This window comes from Montipora capricornis, chromosome 2, assembly GCF_036669925.1.
Source record: "Montipora capricornis isolate CH-2021 chromosome 2, ASM3666992v2, whole genome shotgun sequence".
In the NCBI taxonomy this organism is placed as follows: domain Eukaryota; kingdom Metazoa; phylum Cnidaria; class Anthozoa; order Scleractinia; family Acroporidae; genus Montipora; species Montipora capricornis.
The window spans coordinates 41,213,150-41,225,649 of NC_090884.1; the positions used below are offsets into that span (position 1 = coordinate 41,213,150).

Here is a 12,500-nt window from a genome sequence, read left to right on the forward strand (position 1 = left end):
TACAACACCTTCAGATTAAAACACCACGAGGATGTTATCTACTCTTCCAGAAGAATGTGAAGGATTATCATGCAAGTGTTCGTTTAATTATCGCCGTTTCTTTGCAAACTGACGGGTCTGGCCGGTCTGTTGTGACAACGCCGTTAGTCCCACTAATGAGATGCATTTCGTCTAGACAATTAGCCGTCACTCCAATACACGATTCTTTCAAATAGAATGACTCGACAACTCAAAGAGAGGATGCAGGACTCTTTTACGACTCCTATAAGGTGTACATGTATTAGGAAACCCTTTCTTGACCTGCGTAAATAATTGTTGACTTTCCTCCAAAAACAATTATCCATTTGGGTTATAAATTTATTCAAGACGACAAATTTTAATACCAAAAATCGAGCCAATTAAATAGTCAAAATAAGGTATACCAGTAGATTCTGTGGATTATTCATGAATTGAATCAATCCGCTGGGATCTTTCATCGCCCGATGTCACTGCTTGATCCATCAGACGGAACAATTAATCACGATCACTGAAGGCACTCAGACTGGAGAAATCCTGAAGTCAGGCAGAAAGCTGAATGCCCACAAAAGATTGCTAGATTGATCAAGAATTGCATCTTTGGACGCCCAGCACGACAAAAAATGCCCGACTCGTAAGTTAAGATTTTTTGTCGTTGACAAATTGAATCATTGGTGTCGGCGAGTCGAACTCAACCTTCCTCGCTTGCTGTTCACTAAATCATGATTGTCAGAAAAGGCAGGAAACTATTTGAAGCCCCTTTCCTTTGACGTAGTAAATCGATTTTTAAAAGGCCATTTGCAACAATTATCATAATATATAAATTCGGTCTAAAACCACTCAAAAATTGAGCCAACCTGATGTTTCTATTTTAGATCAGTTTTTAACCGGCGGCTTTCCTTCATAAACCTTCGTAGTATGTACGTGATGTAGATTTCATGGCTGCACTGTCGTATTTTTCAAGGAACTGTCTATTTAAACCCACTTTATTTTTGCCAACAGGAAATAATAATTTGATTAAAAAATGTGCGTTCTTTGAATATACTGTTTTTCATGTAACTTCCTCAACTGCAATGCTTCAAAAAAACAAATTTATGCGAGTACGGTTTCGAGCTGATCAGCTTCAAACGCCACGAAACAGTCATGTACAAGGTCTCGAGTTGAACTGAATTATATTCATGACATTCATAAATTCAAAAAATACAATTTGTATTATTTGTAAAAGTGCAGGTGAGGAATTTTGTGCATGCGTATCAAATGTTGCACTCAGGTATTTCGAATAATCCCGCAAAAAAGAAAAAAACGAACGAGGCGTGAAACTGGGCAAGTGGCCTTTTTTTGCGATCTGAGCTTGAAGTAATGGAGGCCAGCCCTCCCGAAGAATTGACACCTTCGCCGAATCGCCCTAGTCACGTTTCAACCGCACAGAGAAAGTCGATTTTCAAGGACTTGCTTACCCCTACAGACGCCGAGTCAAGGTATTTAGAACAGATGACCTGTTTTAGTAGACTGCTTGCAAAGTTCAACAAAGGCGGGCCTAAGGCGCAAACTCGCGGCATCCTGCGTCCTCGCAGCATCCTCCTGTCGCAGTATCTGTTGTTTTCGTTCAACCTCTAATCTCCTTTATTTGTGCGACATAAGGTGCGCTTTTTGTCTTCTTTCCTCTTCAGAATGAAAAGAGATTGTGCTTGTATTATATCTTGAAGTTTCTACAGGGGTCAAAAGTGTTTTAGCACATATACTGTAATTCTCCCTTTGGAAGGCTTTGCTGTAGACGAGTTCTTATTTCCATATGGTATACTTTTCAGTTTGCCCTCTTGTATAAATTAACAAGAATTTTGCAATATACAATCAACATCGACATATCGATCTGTCGCATAAAATTTCTTTGTTAAAATATTCAAAAGGAAATATTTTTAAAAACGGCAAAAATATCTAGTTTCCTTGTAAAAAAAAATATGCGTTTTAGCTAGGATAGCATTCTGAGAGCCAGGATGTGCTGTCAATTAAAATATCCAAATTTCTCACCGAAGGCCTTTATGGCACCTTGACTCAAAGACCTTTCCGAAGTCAAGGAAGCTCGTGTTATATATTCAGCAGCGAAAAAAGTGTTCACCTTAAATCTAGTGACTTAATTGTGAAAATCTATAGGAAACACAACTTTGCTTGAATATGGAGCAAATTTGCACTTTTAGAATCGCCAAGGGTGCCTTAAATAGCCTGAAATTTTATGTGCAAAATTAGAAGAATTTATTAAGTCATTTAACTCTCACTTTAGAAAGTCGTCGTTGAAAAATTATTGTAAGAACGGAAAAATGCCTTGAGATTAAATCGTTAAACTCCCGGCCTCTTTCGTCGTGAGGGAGAATTCTGTGCAAACGTTGATACTCTTGATCAATAATTCTCGATATTGTTTTCATTATATCGTCCTGTAGAATCCCACAGATAATGTTTAACTTTGATCAACACTTTCTCTTCTTGTTAAACAAGTAAAAGTGGCAATTATTATCTTCGATCTCGAAAAATTTGAAAATTAAAAAAAGCATCATCTGCGCGCTTTGAACTAATTTATCACCGTGCATCTCGAAATGCAAATTAATCAACTTTGGCGTCTTTATTTATCAGTCAATTCCAGAAGCGCCCCTTCCAACTCCGCCCCTCCCCCCCTCAGGAAAACCCAGGGCATTTGAACATTTTACTGGTCAAATGCCCCACTATGTTGACAGTTTACACCCGTCAAATGCCCCATCGGTAGCTACCGGTTTGGGCCTCACAAAGAGTCAGATACCCCACCCTCCGTGCAAGAATTTTTAATTTGAACAGTTAACCATTTATGTTAAATCAACAGTAATTCCAGAGGGATTCACCTAGTTTTTACAAACTGAACGGTTTAAAAAGGCTGAGCTCATGTTTAATTTTGAGCGCTGTTGTTATCCTTGCATGTTAAATTCCCTATTAGTTCATCTAGGAAGGCTCTTATGTATCGTTTTGATCACACAACATTTAAAGTGCCTCTGTGACCAAAAAAATCAGTTCTTATTTTTCTCTCGATTTCAAAACTATGTTAACTGAACACTAATAGAACCTAAGTTTTAAGACTTGATTTCGAACGGACACCAGTTTATTTCAACTGGAAGAACTGTGTTAGATGTAGAGGCTAATGACGCCTTCATAAGCTCAAAATAAGATAGAAGAGCTTCTAGAAGATCTGCCATTCAGCGTTTTGTGTTAAACTAGTCTCACTATCGATCCCCAGTAGCGCTTTGGCATTGTTTAGCCTGCTTCGAATATCTTCCAATCGGCCTTCATTCCCATTCTTCACCTCGACAGTGAGACTAAAGTGAGGGTTGCGTTAATTTCTCGGGATCTCTGTTTGCATTTGTTCTCTTGTTCCTCTCTATTTTAATTTTTTTCTCCGGAGGAAAAGAGCCTAAACATTTTTACTCTGCAATGGAAATAAACTTAAGAAAACCGCCTTAGAAAAAAACTCGACAAGAAGAACCTATCAATGTGACAGAACCGACTGCTACTGTTGTACGGACCGCAAAATATTAATTTTTTGAAAAACAACGCATAAACAGCATATCACAACAGCTGGACATATGCAGATTTAAATTGCAGGCTCCAAAGATCTACTAGGGATAACATGGAGATAGTTTGGACACAAGAAGTGACAAAAATGGCGGACGTATTCAAATTCTTCCAGCTCAAAGGCCATTCTTTCGAACAAAAACGCAACATATCGCCGCTTAAGAGTGAAATACACGTTATCACACATATTTTTGTCTTCTTGATGTTTGATTTTACTTAATTTCATGACTTTAAAAAGCGAAACCTTTCAAAGGAAGGCTATCGGTTTTTCATCTGATCGTCCGCCATATTGGAGTTTGGGCAGAATTCGAATTTGGTGGGAGGAGCTTGTGTCCTTTTATAGCGCACCCACGTGTTTAAGTTCTTGAGAGAGCTGGACCGAGGAGAAAATGACGTCAAAGGCCCACCAGGTTAAGAATGCGACGCCTTTGTACGCTGCAGAATTAATATGCAGCATGGGGGTTTTGAACTTTCAGACTTTAAAACTCGCGTTTTGCATATATAATAAGCTTCATTCACGCGCTGAAATTTTAAGCTAGTGAGACTTTGGCGTTACTTTTCCCTGGATCCAACCCTCTGAGGTCCAATCGGTCAGTTTTGAACTTGAGTAATGTAAACGGCCTTTGGATAAAATTTGTCAAGTTGTTGTTAAGCAAACACTCTTTCAAAATTTAAAGAAAAAAGGGAATTGTTTTTTTTTTTTTCACAGGGGCACTTAAAAAAAGAAACGTTTTTATGTCATCACAGTACATGTTTTACTAACTCAACAGAGAGTGAATTATGCCGCATTATGTTGAATAGAGAAAGAGTAGTCAAAGGGGCAAATAGGATCTTAAGATTAATAAGACGGATTTTTTGGTTCTGTGATGAGAATGTAAAAACTACTCTTTATAAAATTATGGTTAGGCCCAAGCTTGAATATTCATCTCCAGCCGAGTTTGGGACAAATGCGTCAAAAAAGGCTCGAAGGAGTCAGTGAAAAGAGCAGCTGCACGGTTTTGTATCAGTGATTATCGATACACTTCCAAGTGTTAGCAGTATTTTGGATACTCTCGGTCTCAAGCCTTTAAAAAAGAGAAGTAGGATCTCGGGACTGTTGATGATTAATAAAATAAGCTCATAGACATGAACGTCCAGCACTATTAGCAATTAAATATGTTTTCGGTAATGATTGCATTTGTATGTATTTTATGCATACAAGAGATTATCTCTTGATGCATATGATTTGTTCACGTAGTATGTTAATATAATTTGTAATATAGTTAGTGTGATGCCTCATCGGCTTTACCAATTCATTAAAGGTGAAGGTGAAGGCGCGTAGCTTTCGCTTTTTCCGCCCCTCTAGCTCTATTCATAGCATTCTGCCTCAGGTGATCGCACCACATCTTTACTTGCTCTTCGGTTAACCAGCATTTCTTGGCAAGAGGTTGCAAAGATGGTGGACTATTTCTACTCTTCAATTATCACGGATGGTGGCAACGCTCGTATCGTCTTTGTGCTATGGTGCAGTTGCAAAGCTAGCCGCCACAACCGCTTTACGGTTGGCTTTTTCCTCAACCCACACTTTAAACAACGGCATTTTTCATAAAAAACAAGCTGCTATTCGGTACAAAGCCGACACAGGTGTAGTTGTGGCGAGGGAAATTCCCTTGAAAAAAAATTCTCTAGGTAGCGACCGCTGACCAACGTTTTGTCGCCAGTCAAATGCTCGCCCATGCAGGTTTTGTTTCGTGTCAAATTCCCCACTATGCGGAGCTATCCTCTTGTCAAATGCCCGGGGCATACCCGTGGGGAGGGGGGAGGGAAAGGGAAAGGGAAAGGGGTGGGAAGGGGGTATGGATGCACTTGGAATTGACTGGTACATTCGCAAGCAGCCTAAGACAATCATGTTCTTTCTGGCGTTATGCCGGATGATGTGTATGCGCGACACCCTTTGCATTTCTTTTTCTTTTCTCTTTTTCTTTTTCTTTGCATTTCTTTTTCGTCTTACCATGTTTGCATCATGCAAACATGGTAAGACGTTGTCGAATATATTGTCTGCATAGTACCACCACAAGATTTCAGGTAAAATACCTGTCGAACTGAGTCATACAATTTTGATGTAAAATCGGTGGGGGTTGACAAGTTTCTGTGTTTAATACTTGTTCTCGTATTTGTGAGCAAGCTACAAGCAGTGGTCAGATGAAGGCAATAAAACGTTCCGTACTAGTTTTTACCTTATCTGTGTGCTTCAAAAATTGGATACACTTGATCTTCACTGAGTCAGTTTTTACCGTACAAGTCGTGATGATAGTCAAATCCGCGCTCGTTGCCAGAAAACAACGGCTTAGTTCTCTCTCTAACTGAAGTGTTTTCTTCTTAGGGTGCGTTCGATTGACCGTATTCCGGAATAGCACAGATAGCAATACTAGTACTATGACATGGAATAGAAGTTAGAAATCCTTCGTTTTTACGTACCGTCACATTAAAATTGTCAAACACCTGCTAAAATGCTATTTTAAACATACCTTTATTATCCTTGTTACTTCAAAACGAAGATATAACGTTTTAAATCATCACTCTACGTATTCTTATTCCGGAATAGGGTCAATCGAACGCTCTCTGGATTGATCACAATCCAAAGACTAAGAAAAAAATTTTCCGCTTTCCGATTTTTTTACCAGACTTACTTTGATACCGGAACTTTTAAAAAAATTATGAGAAATTAATCTGGAAATGATGGAGGTGATATTTTCAGACATGGTTTTTTTGAAAGAACGCTTTCCTCATTGGTTACCGGGCCTTTTCTCATCTGGAGGCACTGTGAAATTCTAGTATCTAGTATCTGCGTGCCCACGTCACGTGCAGAAAGAAAAAAACGTGATACCTGTCAAAGTATATTAGCCGGGCAGATAACTTGTCATTTTTAAAAAGGTGATCTCAATAAAAGCGCCTAAAATATTTCCGTACATCTGGCATCGAAAATATCGAACAGGAATGAAGAGGAAACAGATAGAAAACTCGTAGACCAAAAAAAATTATTATTGTCAAGTGAAAAGGTTCGATCAAGGCAGAATTGAAATCAAACAACGGCTGTCATTTATTTTCATCTAAAAATGGAAACAAAGCTTAACTTTTTTTCTCGTCAGAAAAATACCACGGCAATTTTTTTTTAAATTTCTAGTGCTTTTAAGCTTTTGCTAACTGTTTAAATGTTTAAAAATATCTTGGTACCGCTTCGTACTTTGACGCATTTGTTTGAACAAAATGTTCGTATTGGATGACATCAACATTTGCGCCTAGGAAGATGCAGGGGGTTTTGAATGTATTTTGACGTTTACTGCATTGACAGTTATCGAAAAACCGCACGGTTGTAGGAGTGGCGTGAATAATAAATTTTATCGCAAGATTTGAGCGGCTGTATCACGGCTTGAGATGAAGATCCCCTTATTCACTTCACTCTTACGATAACACTCAAGTACCTACAAAAACAACTTGAAAAGACAAATAACTAGCCCAAAGCGAGTCGCATTTGCAAGTTATATTGAAAAGTTTTGACGTATCAATTCAAATGAATGGCATAATTCACCTGTTCGCTTTCACGTCGCTGATTGGTGAATGGTCACACGACGAAAACCAACCTGAGTTACCACTGGAAAGCGCTAAAAAGCGCTCCATATAGGTTCGATTGAAATTAGTGATCAATAATACATACTTGCTCCACAACGTTTTATTCCTGCTCTTTGGTTGAAAGTCTTAGTAATACAAGATGGAAAACGTAAATCCGGTAAAACGCCAAAACTCGCTTGGTGTTCCAAAGTTACTGCCTCCACTTCATCCTAGCTTAGCAAATCATCCGAGGTAGGAAATAATCGCAAATGATCTAATTTTTTGTTCATGCAAAATTTGTAGTTCCCGCTTGGTCTGTCTATTTTATGGTGTTTCGATATATCTGGCATGAGCAGCGGATATGTTTTATGCATTTTCTCTTGGCGCAAAGGTTTTCAGGTGTTTTATCGTTAAGCGAGTGAGTCACGCGCAAACTGTTTGACATTTGTCAACGAAGCCATTTATTCGAAGCTGTGTCATGTTATTGCCTCGTCGATTTTGCCATGGATACGTTCACAACAATTCAGACAGAGCATTTGAATCTCGAAAAATTGGACAATTAAAGATGCAAGATGATCTTTGTGTAAACGTTGCTTTAGGCTTGAAAAGTAAAGAAAGCCTCAACTAACTCTACGAGCATCGCCGGACCACCGATTGAAATGTTTTTTTGACTAAACGTGGTCATAAAGGCAATCCGCATTTTGAAAGATCGTATAACAGACATACATTTATATACTATATTGAACTGTGAAGGAAGCATTTCACATCAAAGAACATCGATTTATATATGGAAGCGACGACAACATGTCATGAAAACCTATTCTTTTACTGAAAACCGAAAATCTCGGATTTTCGTAAAGCAGTCGCTATATAGTGTTTTAACTTCCAAGTAATGTTCGCGTGTTACATAGACGTTATGTTCAGGTTTTATTTCTCAAAAAATAAATACGTATTCGTATAAAAAATACGCTGTTTTAAAGAGTTTGCAATTTGGTTAAAGCTCTAGATAACTTGTTCTTTGTTCCACAAGTTTCTGTTTTCTTGAGTAGGAATTGGTCTCTGATGAGTTGATAATTTAAGTCGACTCATGGTGTATATACACCAGTTTCCCTCGGCAAATCGATTGAGGCCTGAAATGTGTAATCGACCTGGAACAGGTAGGATCGCGTCGTTTGGAGCAATTATCTCTGCATTCAGGCGTTTTCAGTGACCAGTATATTATCCACTTTTTGAATATTGCATTTTATTATCAAGACAGAGTGGAAAGAGATGTCAAGTTTGTTGACAAAAAAGCAAACTGTAGCGAATACAACCGTAATCTCTTACGTCTTTGCACCTTTCATACAGAACACTTTTCCGCGTATAGTTTTATAATTTTATGTTAATCCAGAGGAAACAGATATGCCATTTTATTGTGGTGGATATGTTACATGTAACTTGTCAGGACTGTCAGAGAATGGTTTCACTTAATTAATCTTGTTGGTCCTCCGATCACGGTTTGTCTGGCGGGTCAGAGTTTTTTGAGGGCGAGCCGTACATAACTTGAGTCATCCAGTCAAACACCTGCTAAGAGCCCACGCTGTCACGTTTTCCATTATATTTTGTGATAATTCTCACAACTTATCAGTACTAAGAAAGCGTTCCCTATATCTTTAGCTTTCAAAACGTCTATAGAAAATTTCCATTTAACAGATTTTCATGATAGTTCTAAGATTGATCAGAGTATTTCTTTGTGTTTATTAATAAGGCACTTGAAATTCGTTCGCAGGAATAATAAAACAAAGGGAAAAATAATTTTGGTAATTGGTATTTAATGCGTGTTTTTTCTGCTAAGAAGATGCATTTCCGACGACTCATCCATTTGCGAAATAACATTTGCATTGCACGTCGTGCTTGCATGAAAAAACTTCACGCGAAGCCAGTTGCTGTCACTCCGACAACGACTTCATTGTAAACAAAAACGAGCTAGCAGCTCTCACTCTTTTCCCGACTATCGGTTAACCAACAGGCACCACCTCATATGCAGACACTTTAAAAGAACCGCTAAAACAAAGTGGTGCATGTTTGTTTGGCCTTCATTCGACTCATTAATTATGCTTGTTTCGACGAAGACCGCATGCGCCACTTCGTGTACTTTTTTAGGAAATTTTGGATCAACGAAGAGCTAGTGATACTTTCGCTGGTCTCAACTTACATTCTGGCCCGGGTTGCTCAAAGCATGGTTAGCGCTAACCAGCGTTAATTAAACAGTAACACCATTTTAGTACCTCTTATCCAGCCGTTATCGCGGCTTACCAAGCTTCCAGCAATCGGCCCCTTGGCGCTAATAGGGACTTTGAGATCTACGACGACGACGGTCGACGAAAACCTCAAAATATAACTTGCCTCTATCATAAGTTTTTCGGGATTTTTCAGTCTCATTCACGTCCTACAATATGGGCGAAGTATCCAAAAAATAAATTGGTATGCTTATGTTGTTGTCAAAACCTCAAATTTGCGGGTGATTTCACGTCGTAGTTATGCAGAGGGCGGCAAACATACTTGCTAAAATCCGAGCTGCACGTGCATCACGATTATTAATGCTCTTTTAACCAATGATATTATTGCCCCGGGACTCCCATATGAAACAGACGGGGATGCTCGTCGTCTCGCTTAGGGGTGTAAATTTTGGATTTTGGTCTCGCTGAGGGTGTTACGGGCAAAGCGCCAATGTTTTATGCCACCAAGGTCTCGTTTAGGGTTCCGCGAAGTAACACAGAATTACGCGAAGAGAAACAAAAGTCAAATGTCCTTTGAAATTTTCGTTTTAGATAAAAGCATTCGATGATTATGCCTTTTTATCATTAAAACTCATTGCGTGTCGTATTTTTGTGTTTTTAAACGGTCTCTTTTAGGGGTCAAAATTTGCTTAAGCCGCGCCTAGATTGGTCTCCTTTAGGGGTTAAATTCAAAATTTCCGACGAGCATCCCCGTCTGTTTCATATGGGAGTCCCCCCCCACCCGGGTATTATTGTTTTGTGGCGTTGTCGAAGTCGTATCTGTCGTCGTTTCTTAAAATTCCTGTTCCAGATTGAGGGCTATTTGGTGTCATTGGCAATTTCCGCAATTTGTGTCTTCTGGATCACGTACTCTTGCATTTTACTGGCGGCTTTTAGATAATCTCCAGAAAGTTTGAGAGATAAAAGATCAAGCTGGAGGCCGCCATTGTGCTCATTGCTCCATCGCCAGCTCTAATTAATGGGCGGCTTTTTTTTCCCACACTTTAGAGCAGTTTTCAAATGAGAGTCAATAGTATTTCCTACGCTTAGAGATTGGTTTAAAAATATCACGCCAGTTTACCAACCAATGAAAAGGAAAACCCAAAAACAATCACGACTTGTGCGCGCAATTTTTGCGGCCACACTTTGAGCAGCTTACATGGAATTGCTACGAATTTGGATTGGTTCATTGCGCTGTTTGCTCCTGCTGTGATTGGCCGAAGTAGTTATTTCGACGATACAATTCAAACCGCTCTAATAGCAACTGAAATTGTTACTCGTGCCTCGTCTGTTCTGGAAATGGAGCTCAAGGGTAGCTAGTGCATCCTACTTAACTATTTATGATGACAAAGAGGCGGCAATTGGCGCCACAAGGAGTCTGCACCAGCCATGATGAAAATGACATAATATTACTCATCTTTAAGAACAATTTACTCCGAAGGCAGCATTCTGTATTACTGATATTAGCCGAAACGGCTTGCCAGAATTTTCTCTGTACCTGCACTCGCTAAGGTGTCCCCGACTGACTTAGCGAGCTGAGGAGGCAGTTAGTTTTTGTTTTCCTTGGGCGCTTTCAGTGATCAGACCCGTCTGAGTTTACAAAGAAAATGCAACAATTTAAAGGAACACTTGCACGATTATCCCTCGCACTCTTCCGGAGTATATATCATCCTCTAAGAGTGTTAATTTCAAGGCGTTGTAGAGTCAGGCCTTCCAAATGCCCGGCCTGGCCGGTCAGATCTGTCAAATGAAAAGAGTTTTTTAGCCCAGAACACGTCAAAGGACCCGCTTTTTGTATTAAGCGGACAAGTAAATTACTTTTTCAGCCCTAAATGTTTCAAGCTTTTGAAAAAGTGGTCATTCATTCGACTAATGAGGCAGAATGTTGGAAAGAAAAAGCTTTTTTCGAGCACCCTGTGGCGGTCGATGGCGGCTTTTCTTTCGTTAAGATGTTTAGTTAACTCCCCTGCAGTCGCAAGATACATAGTTACTTTTATTTGCTACTGTGATCCACAATGTGAACTTGAACTTGTATGCCATTCCCATTTCTCGAATTCGTAACTATTCTGAAAGGAAGGAAAGTTCTTTTTCATGACTGATAAATATTTTAGCCCAGTTAAATACAAATTGTGATCATTTTTTTGATGAGTTTTCTGACTCTGGTCAAAGCCTGTTTTTCTGTTTAAATTTTAATACCCTCACAAAAGCGGAATAATTTTACACTGAGATGCCACAATGTAAGTCAGTATTGTCCTCATCTAATTTATCAACTATTCGTGATAAAGCATTGCCGAATTCTTGAGCTTATATACCCTGAATTTTTTTTTTAAGAATAGCTGCGATTTTCACGACCGCTTCGATAGATTAAAAACCTTTTACTTTAGTGAAGCGCCAGCGTGAGAAACCGCTGAAGTTTTGTGTTTATCTACATTTTGGGCCGATGCACTAAATAATTAATGAATTCGAAAGGTAATTGATGAGGGCTGCAGAATAAGCATATGACATCTGACCACATCTCGAATTATTTTTAAGCAGAATTATTTTTGTGAAAAGAAAACCTTTTCGCGGCCGGTCTGCAAAGAATTTCCCGCGAAAAAAATTGTCACAAATACTCATGATCAGTGGTGTCCAAAACAACAAACGATGGCGGTTACTCTCGATGCAAAGAAAATGAAGTTTCAAACGAGACTGCTAAATTCCCCAAAACAGATTCCTGTGACAAGTGTAATGAGCGAGCTTGATTATTTCAATCCTAGGTATCAACTGCGGGATTTAGTTTCTTCAGATAAAGGCGAAGATAAAGAAAGGTAAGCAACTTTGCATTTTAATTATTACGCAGGCTTATGTGCATTAGTTTCAAATTGTACTCAACGTAAACTTGTTTAGGATTTTAGATAGTATAGAACCTGCGTCATACTTTTGAGTTTATGTTCTTTCCCATCTTGTTTTAACCCTACATCCGTCAATTTTAATAAATTAATAAACGAGATGGATTTCAATTTACCCAAGTTAGGACCAAAAATTTCGATGAAATACGATTTTCCAGCT

The 12,500-nt window shown here is 38.9% G+C and overlaps 1 protein-coding gene across 5 annotated transcripts in view; it reads left to right on the forward strand.

Moving 5' to 3' along the window:
• Positions 1 to 502: 502 nt before the first annotated feature.
• Positions 503 to 12,500, forward strand: part of LOC138021819 (potassium channel subfamily T member 1-like) — a 57,128-nt gene continuing 45,130 nt past the window's right edge. Inside the window, exons 1-2 of one of the 5 annotated variants that reach the window (XM_068868867.1) lie at positions 503 to 649; positions 12,209 to 12,259. In XM_068868867.1, the coding sequence (XP_068724968.1) occupies positions 639 to 649; positions 12,209 to 12,259 (62 nt within the window). In that variant the 5' untranslated portion in view covers positions 503 to 638. Of the gene's footprint in view, positions 650 to 1,229; positions 1,494 to 7,222; positions 7,447 to 12,208; positions 12,260 to 12,500 lie in introns of those variants that run through there. The other 4 variants (XM_068868859.1, XM_068868844.1, XM_068868839.1 and 1 more) reach the window with 4 other exon arrangements.